Here is a 19,333-nt window from a genome sequence, read left to right as displayed (position 1 = left end):
TAAAGATATAATGTTAAGAAAAACATTTAAAAATGCCTTTTATGCTGGCAAAACCTAGTGTGACCACATCTTTGTTATCCCTTCATACACACATTGCTTGAATTGTTGGCTTTACATTCATCACCAACTGTTTTAATAAAGGTTCTATATGATGCTCATTTTCAGGTTCATACTTGTATTTTGGGTTTCTACTTGAACATGTTTACATGCTTTAATGTTCATAAAATACATTGTTTTTCACATTATATTTTCATTACTATCTGTCTGAATATATCTGAATTCACCCTCTATCTGAAACGCTCCGTTTAAGCGCCTCTCTCTTTAAGCTCCCCTCCCCCACCACCACCAGAAAAAGCCCAGTCTGCTCTGATTGGTCAGCGTTCTCCGGTTTTTCTCGTCGTGACACACCAACCAGTTGGACTGATCGGTCTCCCTGAGTTGGTCAAAAAAGTGCCTCGGAACACACCAAAGCGACGAGATGTAATACGTCTCCATAACAGCAGGCGGCGCTAATCTGTATTGTCGCCCAAAAATGAAAACCGGCAGCTGATTGGACGAACGCGTCACGTGGGTCTGGCTTCTCTGGAAAGACAGACTGTCATGGCGGCTTGTTCAGAATACAATCTCATATTTTACTGAAATAGTTCACCGAAATGTGTTTCTGAAAACATTTTAAGCGAGAAATAAGCCATGCAGTTGCTGAATCTGTCTTCATTTCAGATCGACAAAGGTCAGTTTAAAAGATTTGTCAGATTTTGAGAGACTCTAGTCACGCTCATCCCGCTCCTCGTTTCCGGGTTAGCACTCTACCAATCAGATGGGTCATTTGAGTCCGACTGCCGGCAGTGACCGCCTTCTGATTCAACATGTCAAATCGGCCAAAATGAAGGCCGACGGCCCCTCGGACAAACGACGGAACGGAACACACCGAACAGACTCGAGTCACTGACCTCGGCAGACTGTCTGATGGCCGATTATCGGCTTGTTGTGTCTCAGGCTTTAAAGAGAACAATTGCCGTCCACATCTTGTCAATGTGGGGGGGTTGTGGTTTTTGGATGGGTGGTTTCCACTAGCCCATTTGAGATGCAATCACCTGTTTATTTGACTGCCTACCCTCAAAAACAAAACCCATCGAAAAAATGCATCACTGATATACATGAGGAACGCCTCAGTATCACAACTCTATCGGCAAGAACCTTGGACTTTGATTACCGCATTTGTTGCCAAATTGTTATGCATACAGATGTATACAGATGTTTTTGATTTTTATGAGCTCATCATAGCTTTTCCCCATGGTTCTTAGTTCTGCTTGATTATCGATTCAAAAATGTCAAAGTCAGGTCATCAGAGATTTCAGTGGAAAGTCTTCTTTGTCCAAATGCTGCAGTTAATTATCAGGCGGCTTTGTTTTCAGCAAGCCTGCAAGACAGTGAACTGAAAGGAAACCTGCTGAAGAGGGATTGTGTTTATGTAGGGTGTGAGCAATTAGGGAAGAGGGCCTGTTGTTGTTGGGTGTTTGCCTGGCATTTTTATCAGAAATCCTCTTGTTCCTCTGATATCTTGTTGTCTTGTCTGTGGCAAAGCACCAGCAATAGATTTGATTAGTCAACCAGCTCTGAGAGGAGTGAGTCAGTGGAATATGAGCCTTTTACTCAACAGGGAAGACATGGCCAACGGGAAATAATTCTGGGAGGGGGGGTGTTAGAGATGAAGATTGATGAAGGTAAACATTGTTCTTGGTTGGTCTTGTCAGGGAGGAATGTTAAAGTCCGTGCTGGTCAGATGGCCCATTGAAATAGCAGTAAATAGTGAAATCCAAGACCTCCTTCTCAGCTAATTGTTGATATGGCCAAACAAAGGTGGCATTCAGGCAAAGATATCGGGTCTGGAAGGATTCCTGTTAGCTCAAGAAAAGGACCTTTGATTTGCATGATCTGTCATGGATGCCGGCAGTTGGCCGTAAATGCAAACATTGTGTTCTTCTGTGCTTTTATCAAATGTTTTTTCCTGCTTGATTCGGGTGTTAGTGTGTTTGCATCTAATGTGCTGGCTGGATCTTTCAGAGAGAGGACTAACAGAAGTTTCATGTTAGCACAGATGCACATACGGTAGCTTCAGTTTCAGATGCCACAACTGATCCTCCTGGTAGTTCCTCGTTGCCGGAGAGGACTGTAGTTAAAAAGCAAGCCAACAGAGGCTGACATTGAAAAGAGGTTGCTGGTGGTTCTCTACACCCGCATGGTCCTCCTTCCTTCAACATGTAAAGCCCCATGTGTCACCGAGATGACAGCCATCAAGTCACATTTTAGATTTATGTTGTCTTTGTTTGGAACTTTGAAGTGATTAAGTGCAAATGTACACATTAAGCTGGGCGAGACACTTAGAAAAGCAGAAATACTGTCTTCTCGCTGGGGCATGATTGCTCCACAGTGGAGGATAATTCTTTCCAGCTCCCTGTAGCTGCTCTCCTTCAGGAATGCCTTCCTTCTCCAGCCACTAAATGGTTTTCATCTGGAGGAGGTGGATAGACTCTGCTAATCTGGAGCGAGCATTTGGTCTGTCGCGGTCAATAACTGAACATAGTAGATCGAGACTTTGATTTTCCCCCTTCGCTTGTTTCTGTCTGGCTGCGTGTCCATGGTTCAGGGGCTCTGGTAAAGTTACTTGACCTTGGCCGCCTTCATTCTCTGAAATGAAAATGTATCTGGCTGAGCAGTGGCTCCTCATAAGGACTGAAGGTTGTGTTTATTTAACGATCCGGAGTTTGAAAGTAGCTCAATCAAGTGGAAGCGACATGTTTGGAGGAGAGGAATGTTTTGGAGATGACATAATTTACAGGTGGATCTTACAGGGGAGACGCACTGCAGTCTATTTTTACTTCTCTGAGATTGTACATGTGCTCCGTAGTTAACAGGCAGCTTTCACTGGGCATTCAACGTAGAGCTCCGCACCACTGAAGGAGTTGGGGGTCAGATTTTCCTACTTCTCTAATCTAAACAAACTCTAAAAAGAAGTGTACTCTTACCAACCCGAATGTTTAACCCTTGCCAGCCTTGCAAAAATAAACTTGTGCAGGTGATTCTTTGCCTCAATGACTTAATTATCTATACATAAAGCTGGTTAGCAGCCATGTACAGAGTCAGACTGAAATATCTCAACAAGTGTTTGTTTGCAGTGAAATTTTGTACAGACGTTCATGGTCCCCAGGCAATGAATCCTACTGGCTTTGGTTATCCCATTGCTTTCCCTCTAGCTCCACAATGAGTTTGCCAATTTTGTTTTTTAGTGATATGCCTATTGGATGAATAGCCATGAAAATTCAGTTCAGCCAATCATGTTCCCCTAAGGATTCATTTTAATAACTTGGTAATCCCTTAACTTTTCCTCTAGTGCCATCATCAGGCCCTCTAATCTAAACAAACATCCCCACCAATGCTCTGAAAAGAAGTGCACTCTTACCAACCCAAATGTTTAACCCTTGCCATCCTCTAGTGCCATCATCAGGTCAAATTTTAAATAATTTTCTGCACTTGGCTTTAACACTAACTTCCTGCTAAACTAATGACTTTCCCATCAGCCACAGCTTTACTTTGTGTTTAGTGCTAATTTTGCAAATGTAAGCATGCTACCACGCTTAACTAAGATGGTGAACATGGTAGGGAACATATGGTACGTGCTAAACATCAGTATATTCTCATTGTCATTGTGAGCATGTTAGCATGCTGATGTTAGCATTTAGCTCAAAACACTGCTGTGCCAAAGCCTCATAGAGCTCCTACAGACTCTTTTAGTCTTGTTATTGCCTGTGACATACATTTTAATATTGGTAAAAGATTGCCTTATTGTTCAACGTTGGCTCGTTCTTCTACTTTAGAACGTGCCAACCATTTATTTAATAAAAGGCAAAATTTTCTGAATCAAAATGTTCTGAAAATTGGCCGGATTAGTAGATTAGGTGAATGTAAATTGCCTAATTGACATCCTATATACGACCCAATTTATTTTTATTGGCCCTGTAATTTTGTGATTATACTGATGAATTGCTTCCATTCTGACATTACAAAAAAAAAAAAAAAAAAACTTTCCTCAGTGTCTCTGCCAGTCTGGCAGCCACCATTCTCCCAAGATGCACTCTCGGGTTTCCTCGGATGCATCATTGCCAGACATCAGGGTTTTATCAGCACACACCAGCTTACTGTGTCGCTGAAACTTTCTGGAACATCTCCAGATGGCACTAGTAAAAGGGGGAAGGAGACCACGCAGAGCAGGACGGTAGATTTGGCAGCTTCTTCAAAGAGCTGCTGTTTGAAGCGGCTCGATGTTTGTGTGTTTCCTGTTTCACTGTTCCGGCTTCTCAAGCAGTTGGCTGAAGAGAATTTAGACACTTGGTAATTTAGTGAAAGGTGGATGTAAACTGTGTGGGGAATTAAATGGGAAACCTCAATTAGGATAATGGCTTAGACTATGGCCCACAAATTACAGTGTCATTATTTTGTAATTATTGGGCACTTACAAAATAATTATGGGATCTCGTTAAGGGGACATACAGTACATTACAGAACATAAGGTAACCACTTAAAACTGCATACATTTTTTTTTTATTTTTTTTTTTATACAAGCTGTAAACACAGCATTGACACATCACCACACATAACGTTGTAACAGTTGCCTATAGTGTGTCCACATCCAGCAGACACAGAGCAACATTAACATTTATTTGAAGTCATGTTTCTGTAAGTCCAATATTTACTCTCCTTTTGAGCTCTGTTTTGGTCTTCACCAACTCCTGAGGGAAAGCTGCTAAATTCCCCATTCATTAGACTAGACTAGTTTTGGTGTGACATTGTTTTATTGGAGGATAAATAAGAATAATAATAAGAATAAAAAATAGTTAGTACAGTGGGCAAAACAGTTATGATATATGTGGGCTGTAACACAAAGCAGTGTCTTTTCTTTTTCTGTGTACTTATGGAGTAAAGTCAAGGTATGTTGGCTGTAAAATGCAAAAGAAATAAATTAAATAAAGCTAACTTTAAAAGGACTGCCAAACTCATGCACCTGCAATCCCACAGGGTGCTTTCACTACCCAAGATTTCTGCTCCGTTTTTTATAAGGCACTTAGTTTTTATAAATTACACATATATATATATATATGCAAAAAAATGTGTGCAAAAAAAACTATTCACATTCGTATTGTGATTCAAGCTCTACCGATTCAAAATCAATTCATAGAATTCCAAAAATCAATTCATTTTTAAAATGATTTGTTTTGTAATGGCGTGTATTGTCCTGAAATGAGTTTAGCTCGCCATTCCCATAGATGGCGCTGCATCGAATTCACACGGACGCCTGGGCACTTGTTATAATAAAAAGAAGAACGAGTGCAGAAGTAGTTTAGTCGGCGCAAACAATGGCAAACCTCACAGAAAGAATTACTCAATCTGCTCCATCCACATTTCGGCTTTTATAACCTCGAGGGGTTAGACAGAACTTGATAGGAATCATGCTATATGCAGGCTTTGCAAAGCGAAAGTTATTTTGGAAACACCACAAACTTGAGAACTCACATGGTACGCCATCACCCAGAGATTAACATTAAAGACATGGACGAACAATAACAACCTAAAGGACCTAACATGCCAGTCAACCAACACACACTCTTTCATTGCTCTAAACTCCCACCGAACTCTGAACGAAAAGCTCTTTTTATTTAAAAGTTTTATTTTATACTTGAATTTAATGTATTTGAAAGCTGGCCAAAGCTTGGCACTTTGCAGTTTTTAGTTGCAAAAGTTTTTATTTTATAGTATGAAGACATATAAAGTAATATCAAACTACATTTAATTTGTTGTGTTTCTTTTAAAATGTATGTCTACTGCAATCACATGGGAAAAGTAACTACATTTACATACTGTGAATCGTTTTTTGAATCGAAAATCGATTTTGAATCTAATCTTGAGCCTTAAAATCGATATCGAATCGTGACATTTTCTGAATCGTGCACCCCTAATATATATCATTATTTTTGCGGAAATTTTATTTCAGTAATAAAGCTACAAGTCCTCCATAAGTACAAAATGATTACCCCTTTTATTCAAAGATGTTTTGCTTTTTTTTCCACTGTGCTTGCATTTTATACGTCCATCAGAATTTGCAGGATTTCCATTATATTCATCCTCGTCATGTGCATTTGGATTATGCATGTGACACTTTTCCACTTTGTGCTGCCTATCTTTTGGACTTCTATTTATTATTGGAGTTAAATGAGCTAAGTGGTAGTAATGTCGGAGTAGTTTATTTTGAACTGAACAGAATCCACAGGCTCGACTCTGCAGCAATAACAGAACCTTGAACCTTGAGGGGGGAAAAAAAATCTGTTGTGATCTCATCAAGCTATATGGAGATACACAGAAAATAACTTTTCCAGCTCTGCTTCAGGCAGAAGCCTAATTTGAGATAGACTTAGCGTGACAAAATCCTAACCCAGAGGATGACTTCCAGAGATGTCTGTTGAAACACTGAAGCCATTTGAAAAGTTCCAGTTTTGCTGCAGGTGCAAAAGAAGAAGTTCCGCAGCAGATGAAGTCATACTCAGCATTACGTCTCCTAATCCTTTAATGATATGAACATCCGTGGTGGAGTCTTTTGGCTGCAGAAGGGGCTATTGTCACTGTTCAATCTGATAAACTCTCTAAAGTGCGTCCGTGGAAATCGTGCAGAGAGGCAGAAGAAGCTGATGTCTTGCACAGGTGTCTGGAAAAAGACTGCAGCTTTTAAACAACTTGCAGCAGGCATTTTAAAGACACCTACAGCTCCATTCATATAAGAGTGCACTAAAACTGACTGAGGTGTGTTGGGCTTGTGTGCTCCATATGGGGAATGTTGCTATCATTTTGACTATCTCGCCGACATTCATAGGAAGCCACACGTTCTTAAGTTTAAGTATGTTAATGTAAATACACAAGGGATCCCTAAGCATGTTGTTAAAAGCTTTTTCTAGCAAAGGATTTTACAAGCGTGTCCACTCTAAAGCATTTTCTTCCCCCGGGCTGAGCAAAGTTAGGCTGTGGGAGACCACAGTCCAAGAACCACACTGACTCATCCACATCGATCTTTTTCTTTCTTATCTGAACACAACACAAATCCTGAAGGATCCTGACTCATCATCAGTGATCGCTCTCTCTTTCTCTCTCCCACACTCCACACTCATTCCAGAGTTTCTTCTCTTCTCAAATTTGCATGTCCTGCTCTTGTTTAGGGCTGTTTTTGTTTATCTCTATGAAGGAGAAATCCAGAATGTGACTCACCTCTGGACTCTATGTGTGACCCTGCATCCACCCCTCTCTCGCTGCGGTTCTCAGCCCTAACTGCCTCAAACAATACTTTACACTCCCCAAAATACTCTCTGATCATGTCTCTCTGCAACCAGTATGACAAAAAAATCCTGCTAGTAATTATGATGACAAATAGTTTGGCAGTTTAGCGAGCACCATTCGTCTTGAGTCTTGAGTTGATTAAATCTTTTGCCCTGACATAAATCCACTAGCCTGGATGCCAGCCAAATTTAGCACCGCCAACAACATTTGAGGTCGGGAAGTTCGGTCTGGACTTGATGCGTTGTGGAGCAACTATGCTCGAACCAGAGCTGTTCGGACCAATCAGATTGTCAGGGCGGGCTTTATACGATGATGGACAGATGATCAACAGTAACGTAATCAACCACGACACCAAAGAACGCTTGGGTTGAATTTGTTTACAACAAAGGTGGCTGCCACTGGAGAATTGAGATGTGTAGATTCCGCCATTGCATCTGTTATAGAAGATATCGACAGCGCATTCATTTTAAAAGAGGAACAGAGAACCGCGCATTGCCACACCCCAGTCCACACAACACGCCTTTGCTCTGTTGAAGCCATGGATGTATTAAGAGGGGGAGGAGCGCGTTCATCATATCTAGTTTAATAACTCTGGATTCGGCTACTAGTGAATGTTAAAAATGTTAAAAATGTTGCGTTTTAAACAAGGACCCTTTAAGTGTTCGGGCTGGTAAGTTGATGTACCCCCAAAAAAATGATCTGCTGAAATATAGAAGTTTCTTTTGCCATGCAAAGTTTATGGGAAAACTCTTTCTGGGCCAGAGGGGTGCAGTTCCACCATTGGCCGCTAAGCCCATGGTTGCTTTAAGCATGGCACTGTTCCTCGGGGGTTGGTCAAAGCCTGCCTTTGACCATCCGTTGCTCTGATTGGTTGTAGGTCTATCCAATTGAGTGCCGAGGCGTTTTTTTTTTTTTTTTTCCTGGTTCGGTTGAAACACGCCCCATAATCGCAGCCCAATGGAGCAGTATCAGACTCATGTTCTGACTACAATCTGAGTATGACGACGTCGGGCTATAAATCCACTGGTGATGGAGAAAATACACATGAATCTACAATAACTTATTTATTTATGCATCAAAACTAACAACCTTTCGCTTCCTCTTCTGCCGTTACAGACAGCATCATAAGGGACAAAGACTACGAGGTAATGATGCAGATTGACTGTGAAGTAACGGACACCAGGATCCTCCACATCAGGTCTTCCACCATCCCACCTTTGCTCCGGGTCAACCGCACAGGCACGTTTTACCAGCACTCATCGACAGACAGCCAGGCTGCACCTCCTGTCGGTGTGCTAATGGGCTCTGCTTAAGATCATCCAACAGTTATTATGAGAACTCCTTAACTAAACCCAAAAAGACAAACAGAAGATAATACCTCAGTTAACACTCTTTTGGTGTGATAAAGTATATTTTAAATCTGGTGAATTCCCACTGACTTGATTTAGTTTTGAATGAAAGACAAAGGTAGCTCAAATTGTTGGCCGCATTCTTTATTAGAACTGATATCCGGGGTAGTCTGTAAAAGGGCCCGAGCAGACGCTAGCTCCTTGTGTGGCAAAACTGACTTCTCTCTGTAACCCCAGATGCCCCACATAAGGGTAATTGCTTAACGGCAGGGGGCTGAGCATTGAACCCTGAGTTACCCCGTCATAACGCAAATACGTTTGCCCCATAGCAGCTCTTATCATGTCTGCTCTTTCTTTTTGGGTTCTTAATTTCAGGAACAAGCTGCAAAGCCAGAGGAGAAAACTGAAAATGATTATACACCCAAGATTGATCTCACTGGAAAGGCATTTGTGATATTAATGTTTAGAAGTACAACATGTTCTGTGTTTGTATCATAGCTACAAAATGGAGGTAGATGTCTTACTCATTTGTAGTCTGTTTGCCCCTCTATATAAAGCACATTGTGAGAACAGCGAAACAGTACGAGATGCCAGATTAATTACACGTAAGAATAGGGCATTCAGTAAACTCAGGAAGTCAGGGGATCTGTGAAAGCTAGTAGGCTAACCACTATGTTGTTGGCTGGTTTCCATTAATTTAAGGATTTCAGGTGCTTTGTTTTTAGCATTGCATTGATGAAGAATTTAAATTTTTCCTCTTGTCTAATTATTATGCGTGCATTGTGGGAATATATTATTGTAATCCACTCCAGAAAACTAAATTACATATTGTATATGAAATAACAAATGGTGGATTGGAAGGAAACATACTGTAAATGTTAGAACTAGGAGATTTTTCAATGGGTGGACATCTTGAGATTTTATCTTGATCAAATTTGAAACACCTGCCTTAACCGTTGAGCTAAAACAGCCCATGTTTGACATAAAACCACTGGTGAAAAAAGCAAGTCCTGACTTCTCCGTCCGCGGGCTAAATTGCACTTTTATTTTGTGCCCATATTGGTGTTTTGATGGAGTTGCACTATAAATGCAGAACCTGGGAAGATCAGTTCGATCTTTAAATGCCTCATATTAATGTTTATGTAAAATTGATAACAAATAAGAAATGATACATCATCAGAATTGGTACCTTTTTGTATATGTTGATAAAGCAACATACCTTACTTGTACCTGAAAGTGCATTTCTTTTAGCTACTGCATGATTGTACAGATGGTTGTTTTAGCTCAACAGATGCCCATAAAAACATGCCCTTTACTTGTGTTTTCACCAGGCCATCTGTGTGTGTAATTGTTTTCCCTCTTTGGTTTAAAAAATATATTTGGTTCACCGCATTGTTTTTACTGCATCCCAACAGCACTTGGGTACCACGCAAGAGTACAGTTGAACACTTGTGAGGTTTTGTTTTTTGTATTCTATTATGTGCATAAACACTGGATTTTACTATAACTGTGTGTATCCTTTGCGTTGCCAGGGGAAATTGTATAACTGCATTGTTATATTTTTTCTTTAACAAGTACAATAGATTGACTGTTCTGAGTTTTTTGTCTTCCACAACAACTCAATTTACATCCATTAACAGTAAATTACAGGCTTGCACAATAATTGTGTTTTTTTTTTTTTTTTCTCTACCTGGTTGTCTTCTATCCTGGGTCTTCTAATTGAATCAACACCCATAAGCTATAATTAAAGCCACTTGAATTTGACATGAACTGTGATTAGCCAAACAAAGAAGACATTTTCTGTTAGTATTTCCGAACTTTATTGTAGTCTCCTCAAAACTGATATGGAGGGAGTAAGTGCTTTCACAAGACAAAAGCCAACAGCGATGCCTGTGATGTTACCACACAGAGGACCTGTGGCATATGATGCAAAGAAAAATGTAATACAAAAAAATGTGTACAAAACAGAAAGTAATTTCTCCACATAATTTGGGGATTTGTTGAAAGAGTATGCTTCTGTGAATTAAAGAATTATTTAACCTTAGACATGAACTGGTTCTGACACCTTTCTACATTCATTTATCTCATAGGGCTTTTTTACAGTATTACAATATATACAGTACAACTTGATGTGTTGACTGATGAACCGTTCAATTTATTCCAGGTCAAAATAAAAACATTATCGATAAGAACAAAACAATTTAGTCACAATACACTTAAGTATATTTGTACATTTGGGCCCCCATTTGTCTCCATACTGAAGGCCACATGGACTGATCTACAATCCATTCAAACCATAGAAATAACTATTTAAAATAACTACAGTCAACCTTTTCCTAAGGGTCTACATAGGCAAACTTAATGTTGTATGTGACTTGGTGTCCGTTGTCCCACGCATACAAAACACCCTCTTTGGGATTGTAGTCAGTCTGTGTGGTGTAGGTATAGTTGTTGGTGAAGGGCATTCTGGGAATCATCTGAGTGTTTGTGTGCGTGTCGAAGGCGTATTCCAGGTTGGCGTCCCTTTTGTTGTAGCTGTCAACAGCGTACAGGACGCCGCACACAATGAAGCAGTTCCCGTAGTGGTTTCTCCTAAGCCCGGTTCTCCACGTGGTCTCCCTCTGCATGCTGAGGTCTGAGGGGTTCAGTCGACTCAGAACAATCACTTCCTGTAAGAAGCCCTCATCGTCCAGTGCCGGGTAGATGATCCACAGGCCGCTCTCGTCTATGGCAAAGTCGACTTCTGAGTGACTGCGCCACTCCCACAGTGATGACGACTCTTCGATCAGAGCATCGTGCAGCATGGTCCAGGCGGCCACGTAACGCCGACGCAGGTCAAACTTGATGATGTCTCGGGAGAGAGCACGGTTGTAATAGAAAGCCCCATCGTAGACCACATGGCCTGTGCCAATCCAGTTGTAAGGAAGTTTGTATGAGTTGGTGAAACGGCCTAAAAAGGATTAAAAAGAATGAAGAAGCATGAGATTCATCAAAGCAAAAGGAAAACAAAAAGTCATTTAGTGACTACTGGCTCTTACCTTGTTTGAAAACCTCCAGATTGCGGAACTCCAGGAGATTATTTCCGTAGTAGAAGTTTGTGACATAAATTTTGTCATTATCAGACTTTGGATCCTTCATCCATGCTCCTTCATTCCTGCCATAGGTGTTGTGAGTTACTGGCTCTGAGATTGTTGCCAAAGTGTCCTTACACTGCCCTGTGAAAGAGTCACAGAGCCATGAGTGAGGGTTTAGAGGTTTAACATCATCCAGACCTACGTCAGAGAGTCTGAAAATAATTAGAGGCTTTAATTTAACCAGTTTGAATCACGGAAAGGGTGAGGTTGCCATAAAGGACTGAGCACGGAATTATAGAGATTCACAGAACAATATCAATGTTATGGTTTTCTCAATGGCATCTTTCATAAGAATATAAAAAGTGTTAAGGCTTGTCCGTAATTTCCATTTGGTATTTTAAACTAATTACATTATGTTAAAAATTCACAGGATATTTTCTTTTTTGGAAATATCTTTGGTGATAAGCGTTTATAAGAACTTGTGAAGATGTTTTATAGCCACTCTGGTGGTGTGGCTCCTGGGATGGCAATGACGGTCTGTCAGTTAGTTGGTCAGTTGGTCAGTCAGTCAGTCAGTCCACCACTTTGGTCTTGACTGAAATATCTCAACAACTAAGTGGGTGGATAGCCATGCAATTTTGTTCAGGCATTCATGGATCCCAGAGGGTGAAGCCTGCTCACTTTAATGATGCCCTGACTTTTTCTCTGGCAACACCATGAAATTGATATTTGTGATTTTTAGAGAAATGTCTTATTTAACTATTGGATGGACTGCCATGAAATTTGGTAGAAATATCCAGGAATATGAAACCTACTGATTTTGGCGAACTTCAGACTTTTTTTTTTTTTATATCTAGTGCCATTATCAGGTCAAATTGCTACATTATCCAATACTTTGGGTCATGACCTACAAAAGTAAAGACATTCCTATCAGCATCCATTGTCATTGTGAGCATGTTAGCATGCTGACATTAGCACCGAGCTCAAAGCACCACTGTAAATAGTAAATACAGTCTCAAAGAGCTGCTAGCAATTTTGTTTCATTTCACCTTCCTTCGCACTTCCGATCTACATGTCTAGACTGTAACATATGTTGTAGCTGTTTTCTTTAAAAACAGTGTGAATGAATTTGGTATTGATTAAATTAATAGCAGACATTTGTTAAAATTGACTTGACAAACATATGATCGGTCTTCCCCTCGTTCGACATAAAATTTCAACTTACCGGGTTTTCTTGAGGGAGATTCCTCCTGCCTTTGCATTGGCTCATCTAATTCCGGGTGTCCCTCCTCGCCCTCTTCCTCATCCCAGCTGATTTTATATTTCTGTTTGACATGAGTAGCCTGCCTGGTGGTGGTGGTGGCGGTGGTGGTGGTGGTGGTGGTGGTGGCGGCGGCGGCTGACGAAGAGGTAGTCACAGGTGTGGTGAAAGGCAGAGAAGTGTGGGGAGACAAAGTGAACAGTCTCTGTGTGGTAGGAGGCAAAGTTGAGCCTGAAAGGTAGGTGGATTCTGTTTCTTCTTCTGATGTTGTTGTAGCTGCCCCGGTGGAGGTTGCCACTGTGGAATCTGTTGTTGGGTGTATTGGTGTTGAAGTCGGGGCAGCATGGGTTGTGATGGTCATCGTGGAAGCTGGGCTGGTAGTTGAAGCCTCCGTGGCTGGGTTTGGTGCAAGTGTGCTTGAATGAGCGGCAGTGCTGCCAGGTATGGTTTGCATTTGGTCTTTCACCTCCTGGGTCGAGGTTTCCATCATGGTGGTTGGCATATTTCTTGTTGTGAATGCTGGTAGGACTTCCTTTGTGGCTGTATTTGCGGAAGGTTGGGTTGTGTTCATTGTAGTTTTGGTTGTTTCCTTTTCAGTGAAGCTTAAAGAAGTGCCAGTTGGTTCAGCCATCAAAGGGGTTGGCCACTGAGTGATTCCAGTAGTGATTCTTTGAGTAGTTTGAGGTGCAGTGTCTGTGGTCCTGGTTTTTTGTGTGGTAGTTGTTGGTTTAAACGTGATGCTTCTCGTTGTGAATGCGTCACTCTGTACATCTGTAGACACATCCACTGATGTGGTTCCAATGGCACGGATAACCTCATTATGAGTTTTTGAGGTGGGCTCAGTTCCTTTTGGTTTTGTTGTTTGGCTGGTCTTCGTGGAACCGTGCAAAGGACCTGTTGTCTTCGGTCGAAATAATCTTGTTCCCACTCTCGTCTTGGGGCGAGGGGCTCTGTGTTGTAGAAGATTCTCCTCAATCAAGAGGTGAGGACCATCACCACTGAATCCATGATACTCAAAAACTAAAAAAGGGGAAGGAAAAGGTTTGGTCCAATGAGAAAATGCCATGAAAAATGTGAAATGATGGCATACACATGGTCTTTGTTTTATTATTATCCAATACCTTAAAAATGGTAAAGTAAGGCGTCTCTGAACTCACAAATTACAGTGCAAACTAACAGTAGAAGCAACAGGAATGAACCCATTTATAACTGTACATTGTTGCAGTGGTCATAGCAGCTGACAGAGCAGCTGACAGATGGCAGGCAGTTTAGATAAACGTTTATGTTCTGATATTCTCTGACATCAAGTAATGTACTGTAATGTAATGTGATTATCCATCCGAACCACTTAGCCTGTTTCATGATTACCAGAGTGTGGAAAAATAATCTTTTTAAGCATAGCTATGAATCGGATAATCACTTGATTATCACACCACAGTAATGTGAAGATTTGAGATTTTTCTAGATCTGTTTTTTCTTCATTTGTATAGTTTTTCTCTCTCTAATGTTAGCCCTTAAAGCTGACCAAGGGTTTGCACTTACAGTTCTCTCCAGGTTCCCCGTCATCCGCCACCATCGGATCTGGCTCTGATTTATAAAAAGTCATTCCTCTTATGATCATTCCGTTGGGGCCGGTCTTCGACACCTGAGAAGCCTCCTTGTTAGCCACGTCTTTGAGAGTCGCCTGTGGTTTGACCTCAATGATCTGAGCAGAACTTTCTGTCTTAAGGAAGGACAGATTTTCCCCAATAAACTTCTCCTCATACTTTTCCTGTTAGTGGACAGATGGACACACAAAACTTCTATGATGCAAAAACATAATCCATGCAGTAGGATAAAACATCTGTTCATTATGTATCATGTATCATGTATGTATGATTTCATACTGAGCCAATATTTGTCAATGCGGACGCAGAATTCCGTGTGGCCCTGCTGATAAATGATTACCAAAACTAAAAAGTGTGACCCCAGTTGCAATAAACCTGAATTATCTTTGAATACAGGTCCCTGAAGTGCAAGAGAGCTCACTATGGCAATAGCCTGGTGCCTGCAGCCATAGCAGCCCTTAACAAGAGACCCAGATAAATCACTGCCACTTTGTCTGTGTTATCTGTCTGTGTTATTTCTCTGCATGCCATTCCGGTATGTTTTTACTTGTGTTAGTCTGTAAGCGTGCTGCGTCCATAACGTAAGGTGTTTGTGATAAATAATTTCCCCTTGGGGGACAATAAAGTCTAAAGTCTAATAAACACGGCAACTTTTAATTTAAAAAAAATTAATTTTAGTTTCAGTTTTCATTAATAACTTTGTATAATGCTTCTTACAAGTGCTTTTGTTAAAACATGTTAAAATTGTGAATCACTTGCATGTGAAGCCCAAGTCCACCCAACATTGCTGGACAGGCTTTCCAGTTCATACTAAAGCTGTCATGGATCAGGCCCCAGTGGTACAGTCACTGGTCTGAGCTCTGCTATTGTCCACTGGGTCTGCCAAACCTTCCAATTACCTCACATGTTTACCATGGAGATGATAATTTTATGAGGGACTTTGTGGAAAGAACACATAATTGCTCCCTTTGTTTTGAAGGTACACAAGACTTAATAATGCTTTTGCAATCTGAGCAGCAACATGTGAATCCAATCACTTCTTTTATACTTGTTTTTTTTTTTTTTTCCTGAATTCAGTTAATTCAGTCACATCCTTTACATATGCTTTTAATATAGAATACTGTATATCAGGATTTGTCTTACAATGTCACATAAAAGTAATCAATTATCAAGTCGTACCATTAATAAGTTATCTTTAAATAAATGTATTCTTTAAATGTATTCAAGAATTACATCACAGTAAGTCATAACACACTCGTGTAATTTAATGTTTGAAACAAAAAAAATAATGATAGCACTTCAATTTACAGCACAATGTTTACTTTTTAGATGTAGATCTAGATTTTTAGATTTAGATAATTCTGGTAGAATTATTGAAAACTACAGTAAACCAATAATGATTGATTATATTACCAATACAGCAAATGACATGGAGTTCTAACTGTAAATACTTATCTGGTAAATCCCTAACAATTACTGTATACTTTGTTATCTACTAGCTAAGTAATGTTCTTAGTGTGACAGTCACTTTATAACATACCTGCTACAACTTTAATTTTTAGGTGTTAACTACCTTTGAAAGCATAAATAACAAGTGACTACTTATTATTTACAGTATGTTGGTTTACTTGGCAGTTAAAGGTCATCAATAATTACCTACATTAGTAAATACAACATAAATACTACACCTACAGTTGTTATGTCATGGTACTAGCTACAGGCAAATAATTACTTTCAGTGCCAACAGTTATGTAGTTATTACTATGTTGTTATAGTACAGTAAAATAAAGAACTATCAAGCTACCACAGACAGGCGTTCATAACTCAGCCTCTTTTTTTTTACCTCTACGTCTGTTAACCCTGTGATATCAAGATGTCACTTACATTTGGGTCTTTATATGCTGCAGCCGTGCCAACCTCACTGAGTCTCTTCTGGTCCTGATGTCGGTGTGGACGAGGGGTGGGTGGGTTTTCAGTTCCATCTGCCTGGATCAGAGGGCTCCTTTGGGGCTTCACCTCATCCATAGTGTAGTTCAGAGACACTGCCTTCATGCAGTCAAGGACAAATCGAGATATTAACAGAAATACTGTGCATGGTTTTAGGAAAACAGGCTGCAATCATCAGTTTATCATCACAAACAAAAGGAAAAAGTTCCAGTGCAGCACCTTCCATCTTGAGTCATTAATGGGCCTTTTTCACAGCAGACATTTTGACTTGACATCAGAATCAGCTTTAATGGTCAAGTGTGAATACTGTACATACAAGGAATGTGAGTCCAGCTTTTTGTTGCTCTCACAGTATACACACAGGAATAGAAATACAGCTAAAAACAAGGACAACAAAGCTATATATATATATATCATAATTGGAAAAGCACATTAAAGAAACTGAAGCAGCTAAATGGGATTTGGCCATCATTCATTTTATTATTTACACCTGTGCATTTATTATTGTCAGGCAAAAAAGGTCTTCTCAGAAGAGGGCCCATCTCTATTACACTTGCCAGAATGCACTTTTTAAAAAAACTGTTAGTGACATCACCACACTTCCACTTTTCAAAAACTGACCTTTTCACATGTCATACCAGGACAGGCGCAGCTGAAACTAATAAAATGAATAATGGATACGCTTGGTTTATCCATTCATTATATTACCTGCAGCTGTGTTTTCCATGGCACAGGCAGGTGTTTTGAATGATGCCACAGTCCAATTCACTCGGTAATTCGGTACCCTTAGGGCACATCGAGTGACACATAGACAACATTTTTAGGGGCGATTACAGATATGATTAGACCAAGTTTGACCGAGGCAGCTCAAGTCTCGTGCAGCTGCTGATGATAGTCGTGAGAAAAAACCCTACAAAGTATGTAAGAATTATAATCATTAGTCTTTAAATCCAGCCATTGGAAGTTGTTCCAATCACAATTTATTTGAACTTTTAACACTCATGGTACATTCACACAGGTGCTTTAAGTTATTTTAGACTCTTCCCTGTGTGGGCATGTAACCCTCCAGTTTGTTGCACCTGTTTGGGTGGAACAACTTTATAATTTATGATGTTTATGATTAATTTAGGTATATTGAATTTGGTTGCTTCTGATTCAATTCAAGGAACAAATTCACTGTTGAGAGGCAAATTGTTTATTTCTGTTCATTCCCTGACACATCTGAGCCTAAATAAAAATGCAACTCATTTAAAAAAAGTTCAGTAAGCAGGCACATAAACTTCCCCTGTGATGGAAAGCCTGCACACTCCTTCCAGGTCCAGCCCATAATACATCTGAAAACTGGGTGTTTTTGGACCCACTGAATCCAGAAACCACAAATATAAACACCAGCAGTTACCAGCAATTTGTTATTCCAACATATTTGCAACAAAAAAACGAAACACTGTTACTGTACCTTTTCAATGTGTTCCATGCGATCCAGCAGCTTATTGGTAATGGAGTGCAGCTTCAGTAGATCCATGCCATAGAAGGAGCCCTCCAGCAGCTCCAGGATGGTGGAAAGCTAGAATGATCAAGTGGATTCCGTCAAAACGGTTTACCAATTCAAGACATGCCATGCGTAGAATACAGTAGGACTATCCATAGTCCATCCGAACTCTGAGTCTCTGGTTATAATGTTGGACTACCCTTTGCTGAAGTTGATAAAAACGTGATATCCACCCCCAGTGATCCAGGCCTCTCTAGAAACTAACAGCCGGAAAAGACAGCAGCCTTTAGCCTATTGGCACTTGGGAATGGGGACTTATATGTATTGGGGGTGGGGGATCAATCTATGCATGAAATATGGACCGGACGGCACTTCACCTTGACATTCTCTTTTCCAGCGTCTCTAAGTTTTTTCAGCCTGAACTCTCCCTCACATGGGTTGACTGCTGACGGAGGAGCGATGCAGGCGCACTTGCACTCTGGTCCAGATGTGATAGTCTCCACAGTGTAGAAGTCCTGAGCAGCGGCGCTCCCTTCTTCTATCCGCCGGCAAGCGCTCCTGCTCAGGGGTCTGACAACACATTTACACCGACAGTCAGAGCCTTCCGAGAGGGCTTTCACTTTGTCATAATCACCCAGCAGCTACAAAGAGAAGAGGACGGATGTATTTTGCACCACGCTCAATCACAAACGTTTGAATTTTTACGCACTAAATGATGAAATGTCCACAACACATATGAATTAAAGAAAATTGATGTTTTCTCCTACCTTAGAGAGGATGCTCTCCTGGCCATCTATCTCCTCTTGCAGTCTGTCATTTTGCTCTGCCTCGCTCTCAATTTCTGACCTGGGATCTGCAGCCCAAGTCTTTGGCGCTGCAGAGCCCCGTGGAAAAAACGCACAGCACATGACGATGCCAATGCATAACTTATACATGTTGTGAGGCTCACGGAGCGCCGAAAAGAGAAATAATTTTGCAAGTATGCAAGCAGGCACTGCCTGTCACCAATTACTTTAGCTGCCAAGAAAATGTCATAGCCTACTTCTGGTTCCAAAATTAGAGAGGTGTATCCAGAAGAGCCATGAGATAGCCAGATTACGCTTTATAGCGCGATGTCATCTTGCTCATTGTCAGTGAACGCTAAGGCTAATTTGGAGTGCAGAGAAAGCGTGCACTCTGTGAGAGAGCAGCCGGCATCTGCAGCCGGAGCAGCGCTGACAGGAGGCGGG

General features: G+C 40.7%; 2 protein-coding genes across 2 annotated transcripts in view; one reads left to right on the top strand and one right to left on the bottom strand.

Annotated features, from left to right (window-relative positions):
• atf6 (activating transcription factor 6) overlaps positions 1–10,389 on the top strand; it is a 36,292-nt gene extending 25,903 nt beyond the window's left edge. Inside the window, exon 16 of the mRNA XM_031318237.2 lies at positions 8,494–10,389. Coding sequence (XP_031174097.1) covers positions 8,494–8,690 — 197 coding nt within the window. The 3' untranslated portion in view covers positions 8,691–10,389. The remainder of the gene's footprint in view (positions 1–8,493) is intronic.
• Positions 10,390–10,522: 133 nt separating this feature from the next.
• On the bottom strand, positions 10,523–19,313 carry olfml2ba (olfactomedin-like 2Ba). The gene is made up of 8 exons (XM_031318232.2): positions 18,872–19,313; positions 18,482–18,745; positions 18,072–18,179; positions 16,553–16,714; positions 14,604–14,832; positions 13,026–14,081; positions 11,765–11,941; positions 10,523–11,676 (listed from the first exon to the last, which is right to left on the bottom strand). Exons 1-8 carry the CDS (start codon positions 19,037–19,039, stop codon positions 11,063–11,065), a joined length of 2,778 nt encoding a protein of 925 aa, XP_031174092.1. The 5' UTR covers positions 19,040–19,313; the 3' UTR covers positions 10,523–11,062.
• Between the last annotated feature and the right edge of the window lie 20 nt (positions 19,314–19,333).

Source organism: Sander lucioperca, chromosome 2, assembly GCF_008315115.2.
Source record: "Sander lucioperca isolate FBNREF2018 chromosome 2, SLUC_FBN_1.2, whole genome shotgun sequence".
Taxonomy (NCBI): Eukaryota; Metazoa; Chordata; class Actinopteri; order Perciformes; family Percidae; genus Sander; species Sander lucioperca.
The sequence above is the reverse complement of the archived record's forward strand: the minus strand, read 5'-3'. Positions and strand labels throughout refer to the sequence as shown.